This window comes from Bombus affinis, chromosome 3 (assembly GCF_024516045.1).
Source record: "Bombus affinis isolate iyBomAffi1 chromosome 3, iyBomAffi1.2, whole genome shotgun sequence".
NCBI lineage: Eukaryota > Metazoa > Arthropoda > Insecta > Hymenoptera > Apidae > Bombus > Bombus affinis.
Window position 1 is genome coordinate 8,564,467 of NC_066346.1, and position 20,853 is coordinate 8,585,319.

A 20,853-nucleotide genomic window follows, 5' to 3' on the forward strand; every position below is an offset into this window, starting at 1 on the left:
TATCTTACACCAGATCATTAAAGACTATCATTTAGAAAATTTTCGATCTTGACGACAAAGAATAGGCTGTAGATGTTGATGCAAATTCATATTTCAATGAATACGATGAAAGAAATCTAAGCCTATGTGCATATTATAATTGCATTAATTATAGCATCTAATTGAATTGAAACATATTAAATTATCATATAGTAATACTTTCATACGACGACAAAAATTTGATACACATGAAAATAAAATGTATAATATTTGATAAAAAATACGCTTCAATAGAAAATAAAAGTATGTCTTCTAACCACTATATCATCTGCATTTTGTGCATGCTTGCAACTTTAAATTTACCATAAATTTTTAAACACATATGGTTTACTAATCATAAAGCATAAATCCATAAAATTGATATTGGAAATATAATTTCATTTATAGATCTCAATCCTGTACCAAAGAACTGTGGGCACAAATCAACGCGGCACTACAACAGAACAGCAAATGACACAGAGCGGAGCCAGGCGTGACGTGGCTCACTTCCCTTCCTCCTCCTCCACCACCTCCGCCTCCTCCTCCTCCTCCACCTACGACGACAACAACCCTCGTGCTTCAGCACCAGCATCCCTGTCATCCTTATCCACAGAGCGTCGTATGCGTTCACGGTCTGGCTGGCTACCCTCGATAAACTGGAACAGGATCTCCATAACGTGCATCATCGACGTACGACTGTCACGTCGGTGGCATCGATCTCAAACGACCATCGGACCATCAGAGCTAGGGACGGCCGATAATCGCATGTTTATCTTCGCCAATTTCAAGGAAGAGAAACCGGATCGATACCACCGAACGGGAAAAATATATATGACTTTCTGACCTTAGTTAATGTGTCTGATAGCGATTGTACGAAAGGAAAAACGAGAGAAAGAGCATGCGTGTGAAAGGAATTATAATTTTGCTTTTAATTAAGAATGATGTACTAATGTAAATGATAAAAAAGAAGGAGGAAGGGGACTGACGGCCACGTTTTTTTTGCAATTTAGCAATTTAGACGTCACCGTCAGTTTCCTGGAGGATTGAGGAATGCAATGTAGTAACATATTGAAGGCACACCGTGATGCGTACGTCGATCGCTAAAGGCACCAATTTTTTCCTGCGTTTCAAAAGAATAAAATAAAGAAAATAATTTAAAAAAATTAAATAATTGGAGGACTGAAAAATAAGTAGATATATAAGAAAAAGAAGGAAAAACAGGAGAGGACGAAACGTGAAAGCATGATCAATGAATCAAAATTTCAGGTTTCGCCGGATGCGAGCAATCATTAATCGGGATTCTATCGAAGAATCATTAATTCCATAACTCGCGGAAATCTCTTTCTCTTTACTTTAGTTAAGACTCGATGAGAACGTCTTTAGTCTCGATTAGATAGGAAATTTTATTTTTCATTCATAGATAGGATGAATTATCTCGCGTTTTATTTTATTTTTGTAAACGAAATATAAGCAAATTTTTAAACTATCGATAAACGCATGTCTATTTATATAATGGAAAAATGGCGTACGACATCTTATTTCTTAATACATAAGAAAGTAATGAACTTTACTTAAATCATAAAAGAAATTTTGTATACAGAAGAGAAGATAATTTTTACTTTTCCAAAAATGGCGACCGACCTGGTCCATCATTACTCTAACATCATCACCACGGCACCTATCCTCTTTATTTTTTTTTTCTTCGCCCCTTGGTTTATGTATTTTGCTATTAAATATATTTTAGTTTCTCTATTTGAATTTTCTTCATTCGCTATTGTTTTTTATTTTTATTTTTTTTAATTATATTGTAGGCGTATATTATACACGTTTGCAAATATCTCGTTTTTTTGTCATTGGCGACAATCTATAAACGAAAACATGATCTCTGTAATTTTTAAAGTAAAATAATTTGAAGTATAAATAAAGCAAAATTATAGCTGATATCGATGATTCAAACTTGAGACACCTCTCCACATTGTGCTTTGTCATGCAAAGAAAATGAAAATCAATAATTGCTAAATATGTACTTTAGCAGAGTATATTCCATTTCCGTTTACGTCGTTTTCAATGCATTCAGTTATATTTCCTGATGAAATAAACGTTGTTTTTATCCATCCCGATATCCCATCATCAATCACGATATTTAAACATAAATCGTTAAGCATAAAATAATTTAACGAAGAATAATACACACGTCTGTCCATTTAAAAAATTTATTACGATTAAAAAGAAAGAACTTTTATCGCAATTAATACACAGTTTAGCCGAAGTAGCCTTTGGAAAATTTAACAACTTAAAGTTTCAGAATTTTTGAAACTTCAATTAAATGACACGTTCTACAGAGTTCTACATTTGTCTTACGTTACGTGCTTTCCTTTCATGAAAACGTTGAATTATTAAGGAAAGGAGGATGTAAAAGACGAAATATTAAATTATTAAAAATTTCATTTTTATAATCTAGGACAAGGATGATGTCGTCCTTCAATTCTTAATTAATGTATCTTTTTTTTAATAGTGCCGAGCGACTGAACGTACATGTCTGTAGATAGTAAGAGAAAAGAAAAAAAGATCTATGAAAACCACCATTACATTAAGTCGACGTATTCGTTTCATTCGAGGGAGGAAGCAGAACAGAATAATAGTAAATGGCACTGCCACTAATCTAACCGCAACGGTGGTTATGGAAAGAGCAATATTTAAGCGTTTTACGTGTTCTAGTGCGATACCACGAGCATCAAGAGTATAGTACTGTTTCGTGTTTCTACAGGGTTAAGGCTCTCAAAGAGAAACATTTGAAAAAATATCGTTTCATCATTCGACAGTTCCTAATTTCTATTCGTCAAAGATCATCGAGCAGAATTTAATAACTTTGAAACGATAATAAAACACGTTAGGAAGAAAATAAAATATTTATTTAGAAAAAATTCGTTGAGACATTAAAAATGATTGAAATTACGATAATCTTTCAATTTCCTGTTTTCTCGTCTCTAGTTGTTTTGATGGTTTATCTCCACTGTTTGTTTGGTCGATTATAATAATCTTCTTTGCTCTATTATTAGCGTAATCGTGGTGTTTAAAGAAGTGTGAGACATGTTTTGTTGAAATCGTTTTCCCAATGCATCAGCGATAATATTTTATCGACATTGAATTATTTCTTCCAGAACGCGCAAAATAGCGTTGGAATAAACAAAAACGATTCCAATGAAATCGTTTAATCGAGATTTCATTTTTTACCGTCTTCGTTCTCGAACAAAAGAAACTGATAGACGAGCCTTAACTCTCGTAAATTCCATCCAATTCGAAACGGGCAGGTAACCGCAAATATTGTACAAATAATTCGTGTCACGTTTATAGGTATGAATTACTTAAGATAAAGAGCGTTTTGCTCGTCATCCTTCGATATACGGGGTGGTTTGATATAAATTTTCGTCGATGTAATCGAGTATTAATTATATTAGTAAATCGTTGAAAGGGAATGAGACTTCGCCATATTGCCCAGTAAATTATTAAGAGGAATAAATTTATTAAATTATATCAATGTGACGTTACGTTGTTCAACATTCTGAAATTAAATATTATTTCTAATACAGACGCGTTTAAACTATAATTCTCATTGTCTATCATACACGATACAATTCGAAATAATACTTCTCGTATAGTACTGTTTTGAACATTATTTCATCCGATTGTGGGTTTAAGTATCCGGTATAATTACAAGGGATAGTTCGATTTGATGCATTTTATTCGCCACGTTCTAGTTTCGAAGGCATACAAATTGTATAAAACGCGTTATTTTCTATGCTTCGAATTTCCCGCTTCGTTTGATCGATCGAACGATCCCTCGAATGATCTCAAATCCACGAAGAATTTTAAATTATCGTAAAATGGTGGGTGATGAGACACGTGTGTACATTTCATTTACCGCCCTGTATGTACATAATATGAATACGAGCTACGATTGTACGGTGATCTATAGATGGTAAAATTGATCCATAAAATGAAGTAGCGTTTGCTCTAGGCCCACTTCTCAGCGTGTGTGCATAATGTGCATATTACGATATCGATTAATAGCGATTATCCATAGGCGTAAACAACCTCACTAGCCTACTTAGCATTTAGAACGATTCTAGCGATTAACAATCCCATTTTTTCACTCAGACAAAATGCGAAACTTTGATCAGTCGCTGGAAGCATCCTTTCAAGGATCGATTGTAAAAGAAAACGGAGAAAGAGATCCCAAACTCGAATGTAGAACTGCTAGATTCCCTTTGCTCCCTAAAGCGTGATGTTTTTTCGAGTGAAACTTAGGTTAGAATAAACGAAATTGAAATACTATGAACGGTTTGTGGAAATATTTCAAATATTGTTGTCTCGAATGATGGTAAACCAACTGTAATCATTAAAGTCGAAACGAGTTAGTAATAATAACGTAGATTTCATTCGATCCATCATACAAATCGATTATATTTCTTTTTTGATCAAGTTGTTCGTTATCGTCGGGTTGTTTTCGATTATTATCGATATTCATTTGACGCGTGAACTTTATGGTTGGAAAACATCAAAATAGAAAAAACACTCACGTTTCTACATGAAAGTGCGAAAAAGTTAGGACCTAACTGCTCTTGGCGTCCCATGTTCAGCAGATGTTCTATGATTCACCAAATTATGGAAAAACTTTTACAAGTCAGGCGTGTTAATATCAAAATTCAACAATTTAACAAATTACATTCAACTCACATTGTCAAAAAATAAACTTCCCCACCGTCATCGGCCCATATTTATATTTAAGGAAAGAAGATTTAGGTGTTCTTAGAACATTTCCTGAACATTATTCTGTATTACATTATCCTACTCCGTATCTCTCAGTTTTAGATGAAAAGCCGCGAAAAAAAAGATAAGATGCAGAGGAAAGAAGATATATGAGGCGATAAAGTATCTATTTTTGCACTTGACTGAAAAATGCTGAAGAAAATTGCGAAGAAAAAAAAGAAAAGAAGATGAAAAAATAAGTTTCCTCTCGATTCGAAGTATTTAGTCATTCGATAGAAATTAAAGATTCCCCGTGATCCGATCTTCTATGAACAAAAGGTACATACTTACATATATTTATACGTAGAAATATCAAAAAAAAAAAAAAAAAAAAAAAAGAAACGAGGGAAAGAAGAAGAAAAGAAAAACGCGAAGACGCAGGATAATGAATAGAAAATAAAATCAATGTCTGTAAATAATCGCAGATCGTTCTTTTTCGCGCGCGGACAAATCGACAGAACATTTTTTTGTATCGCTAATCGCGCAGATAATTACCGAATAATCGCTATAGACCAACGCTACCGGCATTGATCATCGATCGAGGTCGTGGCGTGACTTTAGAATTTTTGTCTAGCTGTTATTGCAATTCAAGTTGCACTACAAGCTTCGTAGAAACACAAGGTCCGACGCGTGACGTCATAATTATGTATGCATAAATGAAACAGAGTGAAGTCGATTTCATTGGAAAAAGAAGGAGAAATCTCTCCGATTTTAAGAAAAAGATTAACGGATTCAGTCGACAGCTATAAGATTGTACATATACGTTTACGGCCACATTACACTAATTATAAGTATAACGAGTTACTTAAAAAGCGTGTGCAGAAAGAAATTAGTCGAAAGGTTAAATAACCTCGAAGATAAGATCTCTATGAGTATCTCTTTCTTTAAAATCATCTTTCGAACGAGATGAAAAATAGAAATATAAAAAAAGCCAAGATGGAGTATAACGAAATGGATCGTTCTATTTAATGTTTTTCATCTCTTTCGGCTGATCGATAAGAGAAAGGAGAACGTGCCCGCTATTTCATTGAACTTTGTGCGTTGAGTTCGTACATATATTGTAAATTGAGCGAAGAAGTGAGAATGATAGGGCTTTTGAGATTTTCAGTAACGTTTAGACTCGCGAATAGTAGGTTATGCGATTCTGTGTTCAATCAAGGGAAATATTCGAGGTTAGGATATTGTCTCGACAGGTTCTTGTGAATGCAATTTTTGGAGGCGCATAGGTATTCAGAAAGATAAGAAAAAAGAAAACACTGAATAACGCTCCATCGAGTTTACTCCGATGTAATTTCGAGTAATCGTAGTGTTTGCTTTTAAGGTGATAAAGAATAAGTTCTACAGCCTGCGAAGTTGCGTTACGATATAGTATCGATCATTCCATTGAATCTGTCGCGAGTGAAATTTTGCTCTTCGCTGTTGATCAGATTCCATGATAATTATATACTGTTCATATTCTATTTGTAAAATTTCCTTCTGACTTGCATTCATCGGACAGGAAATACTGTACACTATAAGCGTGTGTCATCTTTTCGATTTCCATAAACCGACTTACCACAAGGATATAATAAAAATGAAAATTAATTAACGCAACCTCGAGGAACATTTTTTTAGCAGAATATATAAGTACGAATAAAAGAATTCTATAAAGCAAGTCATTTGGTTTCGCTGTACTTGATTAATATAGATAATCAATATATTATAACGTCTACTAAATAAATTTCGATTTCTAATTGCGTCCTTTGTCTGTTATCTTTCTATTGTATCGATCCACTGAAATACAATTTCTGATTTCACAGGTTAATCTTTATTTTCTCCTTTGCAACCATTCTGATTGTATCCTTTATTTTTCTTGGTGATTATTGATTAATGTTATTTATTAAACAATGGTCATAATATGATAAAAGTTACGTAAATGAATATGTTACACGGCCCAATACGATGTTTTCAGCAAACCCTTCCCCACCCCTCCACGCCCCTCCCAGTCAATCCCCTCCCAGCCCCTCCCTAATAGGCTAGCGAACTGTTCTGTTTTTGCGTCCAGGCTTTCAGGACATAAATTAAAATATCGTACATAAGCACAGCGCAACAGCGGCTTAATTTTATTTTATTTAACATTAATAATCTCAAAAAAAAAAAAAGAGAAAAGAATGTAATAATGCATGGCTACGTCGTACCGTCGCGTATCGGTACTTTTGCCTGTACCACCCTACAATTAGAATTCAGCGTTTATTCTGGAAAAAAAATCATGTAAAAAAAAAATATGTAAAAAACCTGGAATTAATAAACAAAGTTAAAAAAAAAAAAAAAAACGATGTTTTCAGCACAAAAATTCTCGAACCTAAATCGTAGGTTAAGAGGGTATTCTAATCTACAAATTTGAAAAAATCGAAAATTTCTTTTTTTCATATTTCCAAAGTTTAGATATTCAAGAACACGCTCTTAAAAGAATTTTTAAAAATTTCAATTATTTTACGAGTTACGGCCATTTTTGTAACGCGGGATCTGCTCCGGTCCGACGGGAACAAATTTTTTTTTTTATTTATTTCTTTACATTCTCAATTTGTCCACTTGGACATTAGGATGAATTTTTTAGCGGTATTATTATCATGTGGGTGACTACCCTCAGAGGGGTACCATTCTTGCGTTTGCTAGGTTATATCCTTTGTGAGGTCTGCTGGGTGTTTCCTTTTTAGCCTTCTTTCCATATTTAAAGTGTTGATTGTTTCCACCGCAAACCGGTTTGGGTGTGTTCCTATTCTTGCCTTGTATCTTTCAGCATTGCTGCTGATTGCTTCCTTGATCGTTGGGATTTCCAGGTCCCTCCCTATATCCTCGTTTCTGAGATACCAGGGAGCGTTTACTATTGTTCTAAGGATTTTAGCTTGTATTTCGTTTATATGGCTCATTGCTGCTATTCCCCATAATGGTATTCCGTACGTCCAGATTAGTTTTATGATCGTTTAATATATTTTTAATTTATTTTCTATGCTTAATTTGAATTTTCGACCGTTAGCCAATGCATTTGTTTTCTTGTTGTCTGTATTTTGTCTATTGTTGATTTAGTATGCTGTTTCCAGGTGAGTTGTGTACCTAAGTGGAGTCCTAGGTATTTGACTTGCTTTGTTTGTGTTATGTGCATGCCGTTCAGAAGGATGTTTGGTGGTATCTGTTTTCGCAGTGTGAATGTAATATGGTTGCATTTATTGGAGTTTGCTTTTATTTGTTTTTTTTTTAGCCACTTTTCTATTTTTGTGATATGTTCTTGTAGTAATTTGACTACTGTTTCTGGGTTAGTGTACCTGACTAGTATAGCTGTGTCGTCCGTGAATGTCAGTATTTTGCTATTGGTAGTTGTTGGTATGTTAGCCGTGTATAATGTGTATAGTATTGGGCTTAGGACGCTTCCTTGCGGTACCCCTGCCTTGATGTCTTTAATTTCAGGGTATGTATCCTTAATTTTTATTACGAAGGTTCTGCTGCTGAACAAATGAACGGTAGACGCTGCCCGAGTACCTACGTACGAATACCCTCATAAAATCTTTATTGTACTTTATCCCTTTTTAATGTATTTTTGTTTCAATAATTCAATTGGAACGATGTTCGGGTTTTGAAACCCAAAATAACAGCGAATCGTTAAATTCGTAAATATGGACTTTTGCTCCGAAACACATCCACGCAGGGAACGCAGGCAATTCAAATTTCCACTTTCCTCGCAGAGATGAAGTTCGTATCGAGTGCTCTGAACTCCGAGCTTCAGAAGCATCAAAGGAAGCCAGGACTGCTCGTCTCTATAAAAGAACTTCGGAGAATGAGCATTATGTATAAGCCCGAAATTCATGTCTCTAAACTAGAATATTCCTTAAGGGATTAAAAATAAATTAGTTGTCATTCATCTTTGTTTGATATTTGTCATTCATCTTTGTTTGATAGAATATTCCTTAAGGGATTAAAAATAAATTAGTTGTCATTCATCTTTGTTTGATATTCTGGGCTAGATATAACGTAGTCTATAGGAATCTTAAGCCCCGCAATAAAATTTCAGGGGTTTGACCTAATGACCATACCAGGTAATAAATCTTTATGAAGGATTTTGATAAATACATTTCATTTCAATACATACATATTAGATTAGAAATAGAAATTTTAAGGAAAGGTATATTAAGTCATCTACCGTTACAGGTAACGGATAACAAAGGAATAAGTGTTTAATATGGCTTGATAAGGTTCTAGGTAATAGGAAAGTCAGAAATTTTTGGTTCTATAATTATAAAAAGTATAACGGTGTAAATATATAAACAAATAAAAATATAAATTTACAAATCTATAAACGCATAAAAATAAAAATCAATAGAAAGATGAAAACATAATTCCGAAATATTTAACGAACTGTCCTGTTTTTGCGACCAGGCTTTCAGGACATAAATTAAAATATCGCACATAAGCACAGCGCAACAGCGGCTTAATTTTATCTTATTTAACAATAATAATCTTAAAAAAAAAAAAAAAAAAAAGGAGAAAAGAATGTAATAATGCATGGCTACGTCGTACCGTCGCGTATCGGTACTTTTGCCTGTACCACCCTACAATTAGAATTCAGCGTTTATTCTGGAAAAAAAATCATGTAAAAAAAAATATGTAAAAAACCTGGAATTAATAAACAAAGTTAAAAAAAAAAAAAAACGATGTTTTCAGCACAAAAATTCTCGAACCTAAATCGTAGGTTAAGAGGGTATTCTAATCTACAAATTTGAAAAAATCGAAAATTTCTTTTTTTCATATTTCCAAAGTTTAGATATTCAAGAACACGCTCTTAAAAGAATTTTTAAAAATTTCAATTATTTTACGAGTTACGGCCATTTTTGTAACGCGGGATCTGCTCCGGTCCGACGGGAACAAATTTTTTTTTTTATTTATTTCTTTACATTCTCAATTTGTCCACTTGGACATTAGGATGAATTTTTTTAGCGGTATTATTATCATGTGGGTGACTACCCCCAGAGGGGTACCATCCTCGCGTTTGCTAGGTTATATCATTTGTGAGGTCTGCTGGGTGTTTCCTTTTTAGCCTTCTTTCCATATTTAAAGTGTTGATTGTTTCCACCGCAAACCGGTTTGGGTGTGTTCCTATTCTTGCCTTGTACCTTTCAGCATTGCTGCTGATTGCTTCCTTGACCGTTGGGATTTCCAGGTCCCTCCGTATATCCTCGTTTCTGAGATACCAGGGAGCGTTTACTATTGTTTTAAGGATTTTAGCTTGTATTTCGTTTATATGGCTCATTGCTGCTATTCCCCATAATGGTATTCCGTACGTCCAGATTAATTTTATGATCGTTTAATATATTTTTAATTTATTTTCTATGCTTAATTTGAATTTTCGACCGTTAGCCAATGCATTTGTTTTCTTGTTGTCTGTATTTTGTCTATTGTTGATTTAGTATGCTGTTTCCAGGTGAGTTGTGTACCTAAGTGGAGTCCTAGGTATTTGACTTGCTTTGTTTGTGTTATGTGCATGCCGTTCAGAAGGATGTTTGGTGGTATCTGTTTTCGCAGTGTGAATGTAATATGGTTGCATTTATTGGAGTTTGCTTTTATTTGTTTTTTTTTTAGCCACTTTTCTATTTTTGTGATATGTTCTTGTAGTAATTTGACTACTGTTTCTGGGTTAGTGTACCTGACTAGTATAGCTGTGTCGTCCGTGAATGTCAGTATTTTGCTATTGGTAGTTGTTGGTATGTTAGCCGTGTATAATGTGTATAGTATTGGGCTTAGGACGCTTCCTTGCGGTACCCCTGCCTTGATGTCTTTAATTTCAGGGTATGTATCCTTAATTTTTATTACGAAGGTTCTGCTGCTGAACAAATGAACGGTAGACGCTGCCCGAGTACCTACGTACGAATACCCTCATAAAATCTTTATTGTACTTTATCCCTTTTTAATGTATTTTTGTTTCAATAATTCAATTGGAACGATGTTCGGGTTTTGAAACCCAAAATAACAGCGAATCGTTAAATTCGTAAATATGGACTTTTGCTCCGAAACACATCCACGCAGGGAACGCAGGCAATTCAAATTTCCACTTTCCTCGCAGATATGAAGTTCGTATCGAGTGCTCTGAACTCCGAGCTTCAGAAGCATCAAAGGAAGCCAGGACTGCTCGTCTCTATAAAAGAACTTCGGAGAATGAGCATTATGTATAAGCCCGAAATTCATGTCTCTAAACTAGAATATTCCTTAAGGGATTAAAAATAAATTAGTTGTCATTCATCTTTGTTTGATATTTGTCATTCATCTTTGTTTGATAGAATATTCCTTAAGGGATTAAAAATAAATTAGTTGTCATTCATCTTTGTTTGATATTCTGGGCTAGATATAACGTAGTCTATAGGAATCTTAAGCCCCGCAATAAAATTTCAGGGGTTTGACCTAATGACCATACCAGGTAATAAATCTTTATGAAGGATTTTGATAAATACATTTCATTTCAATACATACATATTAGATTAGAAATAGAAATTTTAAGGAAAGGTATATTAAGTCATCTACCGTTACAGGTAACGGATAACAAAGGAATAAGTGTTTAATATGGCTTGATAAGGTTCTAGGTAATAGGAAAGTCAGAAATTTTTGGTTCTATAATTATAAAAAGTATAACGGTGTAAATATATAAACAAATAAAAATATAAATTTACAAATCTATAAACGCATAAAAATAAAAATCAATAGAAAGATGAAAACATAATTCCGAAATATTTAACGAACTGTCCTGTTTTTGCGACCAGGCTTTCAGGACATAAATTAAAATATCGCACATAAGCACAGCGCAACAGCGGCTTAATTTTATCTTATTTAACAATAATAATCTTAAAAAAAAAAAAAAAAAAAAGGAGAAAAGAATGTAATAATGCATGGCTACGTCGTACCGTCGCGTATCGGTACTTTTGCCTGTACCACCCTACAATTAGAATTCAGCGTTTATTCTGGAAAAAAAATCATGTAAAAAAAAATATGTAAAAAACCTGGAATTAATAAACAAAGTTAAAAAAAAAAAAAAACGATGTTTTCAGCACAAAAATTCTCGAACCTAAATCGTAGGTTAAGAGGGTATTCTAATCTACAAATTTGAAAAAATCGAAAATTTCTTTTTTTCATATTTCCAAAGTTTAGATATTCAAGAACACGCTCTTAAAAGAATTTTTAAAAATTTCAATTATTTTACGAGTTACGGCCATTTTTGTAACGCGGGATCTGCTCCGGTCCGACGGGAACAAATTTTTTTTTTTATTTATTTCTTTACATTCTCAATTTGTCCACTTGGACATTAGGATGAATTTTTTTAGCGGTATTATTATCATGTGGGTGACTACCCCCAGAGGGGTACCATCCTCGCGTTTGCTAGGTTATATCATTTGTGAGGTCTGCTGGGTGTTTCCTTTTTAGCCTTCTTTCCATATTTAAAGTGTTGATTGTTTCCACCGCAAACCGGTTTGGGTGTGTTCCTATTCTTGCCTTGTACCTTTCAGCATTGCTGCTGATTGCTTCCTTGACCGTTGGGATTTCCAGGTCCCTCCGTATATCCTCGTTTCTGAGATACCAGGGAGCGTTTACTATTGTTTTAAGGATTTTAGCTTGTATTTCGTTTATATGGCTCATTGCTGCTATTCCCCATAATGGTATTCCGTACGTCCAGATTAATTTTATGATCGTTTAATATATTTTTAATTTATTTTCTATGCTTAATTTGAATTTTCGACCGTTAGCCAATGCATTTGTTTTCTTGTTGTCTGTATTTTGTCTATTGTTGATTTAGTATGCTGTTTCCAGGTGAGTTGTGTACCTAAGTGGAGTCCTAGGTATTTGACTTGCTTTGTTTGTGTTATGTGCATGCCGTTCAGAAGGATGTTTGGTGGTATCTGTTTTCGCAGTGTGAATGTAATATGGTTGCATTTATTGGAGTTTGCTTTTATTTGTTTTTTTTTTAGCCACTTTTCTATTTTTGTGATATGTTCTTGTAGTAATTTGACTACTGTTTCTGGGTTAGTGTACCTGACTAGTATAGCTGTGTCGTCCGTGAATGTCAGTATTTTGCTATTGGTAGTTGTTGGTATGTTAGCCGTGTATAATGTGTATAGTATTGGGCTTAGGACGCTTCCTTGCGGTACCCCTGCCTTGATGTCTTTAATTTCAGGGTATGTATCCTTAATTTTTATTACGAAGGTTCTGCTGCTGAACAAATGAACGGTAGACGCTGCCCGAGTACCTACGTACGAATACCCTCATAAAATCTTTATTGTACTTTATCCCTTTTTAATGTATTTTTGTTTCAATAATTCAATTGGAACGATGTTCGGGTTTTGAAACCCAAAATAACAGCGAATCGTTAAATTCGTAAATATGGACTTTTGCTCCGAAACACATCCACGCAGGGAACGCAGGCAATTCAAATTTCCACTTTCCTCGCAGATATGAAGTTCGTATCGAGTGCTCTGAACTCCGAGCTTCAGAAGCATCAAAGGAAGCCAGGACTGCTCGTCTCTATAAAAGAACTTCGGAGAATGAGCATTATGTATAAGCCCGAAATTCATGTCTCTAAACTAGAATATTCCTTAAGGGATTAAAAATAAATTAGTTGTCATTCATCTTTGTTTGATATTTGTCATTCATCTTTGTTTGATAGAATATTCCTTAAGGGATTAAAAATAAATTAGTTGTCATTCATCTTTGTTTGATATTCTGGGCTAGATATAACGTAGTCTATAGGAATCTTAAGCCCCGCAATAAAATTTCAGGGGTTTGACCTAATGACCATACCAGGTAATAAATCTTTATGAAGGATTTTGATAAATACATTTCATTTCAATACATACATATTAGATTAGAAATAGAAATTTTAAGGAAAGGTATATTAAGTCATCTACCGTTACAGGTAACGGATAACAAAGGAATAAGTGTTTAATATGGCTTGATAAGGTTCTAGGTAATAGGAAAGTCAGAAATTTTTGGTTCTATAATTATAAAAAGTATAACGGTGTAAATATATAAACAAATAAAAATATAAATTTACAAATCTATAAACGCATAAAAATAAAAATCAATAGAAAGATGAAAACATAATTCCGAAATATTTAACGAACTGTCCTGTTTTTGCGACCAGGCTTTCAGGACATAAATTAAAATATCGCACATAAGCACAGCGCAACAGCGGCTTAAATTTAAGTTACAATAATAATCTTAAAAAAAAAAAAAAAAAATGTAATATTTCATGGCTATGTCGTACCGTCGCGTATCGGTACTTTTGCCTGTACCACCCTACAATCAGAATTCAGTGTTTATTCTGGAAAAAAATCATGTAAAAAAAAAGAATATGTAAAAAACCTGAAATTAATGAACAAAGATTAAAAAAAAAAAATAATTCCGAAATATGAGCGAAATTCTTGCTTGGTATATAAAATTTCGTAGGTAATGAATTATTCATTAAACCCATATTCAGAGATGTAACGACTTTAATAATTTTAATTTTTAATATAAAGTTACAATTAACTGTTAATTGCTTTCTTAAAGATGAAAATAATACTTCTTCAGATGTAAAAAATATAAGAACATAAATTTTCAGTAATTGACGATTCATTCAGCACAAGAAAGCACTATTGATACAATGGACGAATTAGCTTCTGTAATTAGATTAAACAAAATTTAAAATTTTCATTTTAAAATATAAAGAATACCGATATATTTATCATATTTTTCTCAAGTATCCGTCGAAGCAGTCGTGGCCGAGTGGTTAAGGCGTCTGACTAGAAATCAGATTCCCTCTGGGAGCGTAGGTTCGAGTCCTACCGACTGCGGATCGCAGAAATTCATTTTTTTTCTTTTTTAAACTTATTATTTGTTGCTTATTTTTATTATTTGTAAACAATTGTTTAATTCGTACAACATTAATTGCGATAATAACCAATTACCTTCACTTGTTAATTGAATATTTTATCTCAAGTAAATCACTTTATGCATGGCTTTAAAAGTGCGCGTTTTTTATTCAAAAATAACCTTATCAGTTGACAGGTCTGAGCATAATTTATTCAGTGAATTGTACAATTCCATAATGGTAATATACCCGAGCAGAGAATCCACGGTTGTGAACAATTGAACTCCCTGTCAACTAGCTATTCCCCTATCAGTCTCTGCTATGTGTTATCAATAAATTGAAGCGTTATTGAAAGATTATGGTATGATGTAATCGTGCTGTAACATCCTGATAGGATGATATAATCCTATTGTCACCAGTTGAAGATTTCCGTGAACTTACGACCGATAAATTCACAGCGCATTAATTAAAAACTAGATTCACATTCTGAAAACGGTAGGATTCAAGCTTTCGAATTCCGGAATTCGAATACAGTTTAAATTCAAATTTCTTAAAGCCGAATTAAAAAATTCGAAATTAATCTAAATTCCATATAATTAAATCTAAGATTTCAAGATCGAAAGACACCTATCGAAGTGAATAACATAAATTCATCTTTCTAACGGTTTTACTATCTTTCGAAATATTCCGTAAATGTTTAATTATTCATTTTTCACTAGTCTAAAAACATGCAACCCTTTCGCGCGGTTCATCGCGAGTTCATTCCGCTTTCGATCGTCCGTATCTTCGAAAAACGTGTTATCAATGAACAGATAGTCCGAGTGATCTCTGACGCAAGCTGAATGTAGAATCTCGCCGGGGAATGCGTCGTTTAAGCAATGAAATCTTGCGAAACAATTTGCAATTTGCATGCCATCTAGAAATCAACGCGAAACGAGTCTTTGAACATTCGTACTGGATACCAGCTCGTGATATCCATTGATAAATGATGAATAAACGTTGTCACTTTCAATTAATCGATCGTATATTTGTAAAATATTTCACAATTGCAAAGGAACAATTTGTTCGTTAATAAGAAACATACTCGCAGTATCTTTTCTTACTCGATGTTCGTTGGCAAATGAGCAGAATTAACGACCACGTTTTAGTTCCCTTGGGAAATTTACACAATTATTTAATCATCGTTCAGCGACGTAAGTCATGACACCAAACGTTTGTTTTTAGAGACGCTTAGATTATTTATCAGTGGCCTAGTTTGGATAATTCTTTAGTCAAACATAATAACGATTCACAGTGGAAATTACATATTCTTGTGTTATTCCAATATAGTGTATTCTGTGATACAATTGTGAAGCATATTTGTATACTAATTATTCTACTAAATATCAGGTTGTCCGAATAGTCTTTCTTTTACAAACACGTCTTTCACAACGAATATCAAATGTTGCGCGTCCATCATTTCCTTATAAAACGAAAGAAACTTTTCGGACGATCTAACAAAAATACTTTAATCGAGGAATAGTTAGGAGTCGCTCATTTTAGATTGATGAGATACTTCTCATTAAATACGTACTCGTATCTGTTTTGGTTACATGAATAATAATTAATCAGAAAATGTTTATCATGCCCACCTGAAAATTTAAAATCGATGTTCTTGTAAAAGTATTTTTATTACGAGGATAATAACTATTTTTAAGATTAAGTCATTATCGAATTTCTGAAGGCTAGAAAAGATTTTTGAAAATTGCATTGATAAACGACGACAGTTTAATCACAAGTATCGCGTTTCTTTTTCCGCTTCCGTCAGCGTTCACACACAAGGGACTTTTATCGAGTTACGCGTGTTCCTATTTACAATGAACAAAGCAGCGGAGGCTGGTCACGGCAGTTATCAGCGGATTAGCTGCGTGATACCTGCAATCATGCATGTAACACTATCGTCCACGTGCAGCACGTGTCGCCGTTCGCATTCTTCCTCGTGTTGTCGCGTCATTATTTGCGATCCTCGTTCATCACGTGCGCGAATCTTCATGATCATACGATATTCCATCTTATGGTCACAGTTTCATTTTACTGTTGAAAACATCGAAAAACGTGAGAAAAGTCAACTGTTTTTTTCTTAGCAAAGTTGCATGCCGATGACGTTTCGCTGGTGATGTTTCTTCAAGATTTTATTAACTTTTTACGTGATTTTGTCCTACGAATAGCATTTTTAATATTCATTCTATGAGCGATGCAGTATGTGGAATGAGCAGTAATATGAACAATAATTTTCTTTTTTTCTAAACTAGGGCAGTTCTAAAGAATTTTATTCCAAATTTTTATTTCTTATATTTCATTACTATATATTGTCTTGTGTTAATTGTAAGATAGTTTAAGAATTATTGATGTAACAAAGTACCTAACGTCAGGATCAGATAGATAAAAATTTACGTAGATCGATAATAGTGGTAACAATACGATTTTGATCGAAACGTCAATAATAGTTCTATGAAGATACCTTTGTTGTGCCATATTCAAGATGAAAAATACCAGCTGTTAACTTCCTTTTAACATGTACTGCTATTGCATTCAAATTTGTCTCGATACATTTGCATTCTAATTTTCTTCTCGAACGTTTGTTACGTACACATGTTGCACGACCTGCGTAAGAGCCTGCGAATTTCAAATAGACAGATCGCGAATTACGAATTGTGGCGCGTAGATAAGACTAGCGATTAAAAAACAAGCGCATCGATAATCGTATGAACGACGGAAAGTTTCCGAGATGTTGTGAGTAGAAGCAGGCGATTCGTCAAAGTGTAACGCGAGAGAAACTTTCGAAAAAATGCATTCGCTCGATATCGACGTCGAGATTTTTCACGTTGTTATACAACGTCAAGCTATAAGTTTACCAGTTGAAAAAATTTGATGATATCTTTATCTAAAGTACAAAAAAATTCAATCGAATGTGATACTAATTATAAGTCGATCGATCGTACATTTTTATTTGGTTGATTCTTTTTTCGTAAACACTCAAAGGCATTTAAAAAGCTCATTTTAAAGACCAAGACTCATTTAAAAATAGAGCGAAAAAGACTAGAAACTGGAAAATTGTACGAATCGGCTTGATTTTGTTTCCTTTTGATGATTCGCGCATACGATCGATGAATGGAATCGTTCATGTTCGTCTCTGTAGTGATATGACGAGCAACGATAGCGATGAGGATGGTTGAGAAACTTTCCATTAGAAGCCTCGATCCAGCAAAGAGAGAATCAATAATCTTGACGAAAAGAATCGAAATAAAGGTATCTAACGATCCTGATCTTTAAAAGAAAAATATATAATCGTTATGAGATTAAACAACGATTAGAGAGGAAAAATTGCACTTGGACGTTAACTATGACCTGAAGGAAAGCAAAATAACAGGAAAAAAATATTTTTGGTGTATGAGATGAGGATAAAAGAGCCCAAATGTTTTCAGTCTCGTTTAAATGGCTCCATTAGTCATCGTGCCAATGTCAGGCGATTATTATACACGAGGTTGGCCTGCTTTGCATGAAACTATCAATAGCCATAGAGTTTCAGTGACTCTCACTGCGAGCAAGCCCCAAACTATGGTATTTTTATACATATTTGCGAAACAAAATCGCCAAATTACTATTTTAAACTATTAATTAACACGTTGGCGAATTCACATTGAAAATTGTTTAAATAACATTTTTCATTTCATTGAAAACATACGATTGAACTGATATTATTAATAAAGTTTCAAACAGGTGACATAGTTTATAAATTATCATTATTAATAAATACCATTGACAAAATGGAGTACACTATATTACACGTAACTTGTCCATTTATTAATAAATTATTTTATTATTAAAGATCGATAATACTATTGTGGAAACGAGTAATTTTATTTACAAACCCAATTCACGTAATCTAATCCACGATTTTTTCCATTGCAAAACAGCAAGATTAAGTGGACGTTATTTGTTACATGTTTTCGTCGAGCTAGCAAGTTATCTGATTACTCGGCTAATCTAGGTGCAAATACTGTATCACGATGTGACAAATATTAGAAGATACGTTTTTTTCTCGTATTCGAAAACGTATATGAAAAATTGTAATCCTATCTGGAGTTATATTTCTGATCTGAAGAAATAAGATCTTTGAAGTTATTTGTACGGGTCTTCTGATACGCGTCTTAACATAATAATCGATCGATGGATCCATTGAAATTGGCGAGAATTTGCGGTTGAAGGTTTCAGAATCGAACTCATAAAACGAAATCGCGTTTGGTTTTGCGATGATAACCGCAACTTGCCAAGGTATTACCATTGTTAGACAGGTTTTATCGTACGACTTACGTATATAATTTATTAACATGTCACTGACATTTTAGAGTCACGTGAATTGGTTAATCAAGAAACAAGTTGAATTTCGGATGTATCGTAAAAGGTCAAACTCTTGAGAGACGATGGCAGAAGTTTTTTAAGGCTCTTCTTTTACGAGCGAAACTCGAGGAAAGAAGCGGATAAGGATATCTTAAGAAAGATACTTTTAATATTTTGAAAATAAATCTCGAAGGAACAGTAATATTCTGAGATTCTGAAAGATAACGAAAGAAATTTTCATTTTTCTTTTTTAAGCGCGCGACTTTAGGAGCTGAAGGAAATTCAGAGAGGAACTTGGACCGTTCAAAGGAATTTTGGAAAAAGAATTTGTTTTTTTTATTCATAAACATGTTTTAAGTCACGTTATTGTTATCGTTATCGCGTGATTTTTAAAGAAAATCCAATATAACAGAGCACAATCTAGTTTTCAAAGCGATAATAATAATTATTAATCAACAACGATTATCGATATCGTTCTACCATGTTACTACGTTGAAAACTTTTAGCTACTTACTATCTTTAGCGAGAATGTCTGGATAAGAAATTAGTTCAAGAATGGATCGCTGTATCAAGAATTAATTATCTCTTTAACAAGGATTAATAACTACAGGCGCATACTTAAAAACGTAAGAGCCAACGAGACGTTAATATTGGAAATTTGATCGAGTGCATACTTTGAAATATTTATCCAAAATTTTGATGAACTCGTATTCTATTTTATTCGATAATCAAATTTTATGCATACATGATATACATGATAATACCACGTTATGTAACATGATAATAATCCGATAATAATAGAAGCAATCGATACAACAATATTAATAGCAATCGATCGCGGTTACGAGAAGCGAAGTTGCTATAGTTGCGAGATGCAATGTGTTTGTTTCTTTGTTCTTGATGATTAGGCAAATTGTGTATTTATCTCGAACGTGAATACGTAAAAATACGTCACAATGAGCGTAGATGCAAAAGACAAATGCCTAGGTTTATGACATTTAGAAAATACAACATACTATTGCGTATATGCGAGTTACATTTTTTATGACTGTCTTTGAAAAAATTTGCATAAATATTTACAGTCTTCTCATGATACTTATAATGGTGTTTTTTTTCTTAGTGATAGTTAGGAAATCTTCTGTTTGCATAATTAACATACGCAGTTTGCCAACCATGATAATTTCGTTGTTATTTACAGTAGTATGTCTTATGTGTGTCGATGATTATGAAAGTGGCCTAAATCATATTTTTTTTTTTTTCGAGATACACGAAATTCTGTGTTTGACGCACGAACTGGATTCTGTGTTGACGACACAACAGCAAACACGGTTAGTTTTGAAAAAGTGGTTACTAATTACTATAGTATAATACGCGACGCAAAATAAATATTTTATTTTTAGGTTTTAGACCTGGGCCATTTCAATAATCGCCGATATATGTATTATTTTCAATGCCAGTTCTATTGCGCCTCTATTTCTCACAGTCAAGGTGATGACCCTCTATTTCGGTTTTACTACTCATTGTAGTGTGTAGAATTCTACTAAAATTCCTTCGAGCACGTTGGATTTTCACTATCGGAATGACCATCGACTACTAAATTTAACGTATCGCGCAACATTTTTCCTCGCTCGTGATTATCGTAATCGTTCGACATCGCCGTTGCATAATTTTTTAATACATTCTCAGTAGAATTTCGCTTTGCATTTACTAGCCCTAATGGAATATTATACTTTTCTCCTTTTTTATTCTTTCTTAAATTCCATCTTACTTATTCACAGTAAACT

General features: G+C 33.6%; 1 protein-coding gene and 1 non-coding gene across 2 annotated transcripts in view; both read left to right on the forward strand.

Moving 5' to 3' along the window:
• The window catches only part of LOC126914242 (zinc finger SWIM domain-containing protein 8 homolog), a 114,154-nt gene extending 107,523 nt beyond the window's left edge, over nt 1–6,631 (forward strand). The window contains exon 22 of the mRNA XM_050717887.1: nt 427–6,631. Coding sequence (XP_050573844.1) covers nt 427–493 — 67 coding nt within the window. The 3' untranslated portion in view covers nt 494–6,631. The remainder of the gene's footprint in view (nt 1–426) is intronic.
• Nucleotides 6,632–14,590: 7,959 nt separating this feature from the next.
• On the forward strand, nt 14,591–14,672 carry Trnas-aga (transfer RNA serine (anticodon AGA)). The gene has a single exon. It is a non-coding gene; the product is annotated as a tRNA-Ser (tRNA).
• The last annotated feature ends 6,181 nt before the right edge of the window (nt 14,673–20,853 follow it).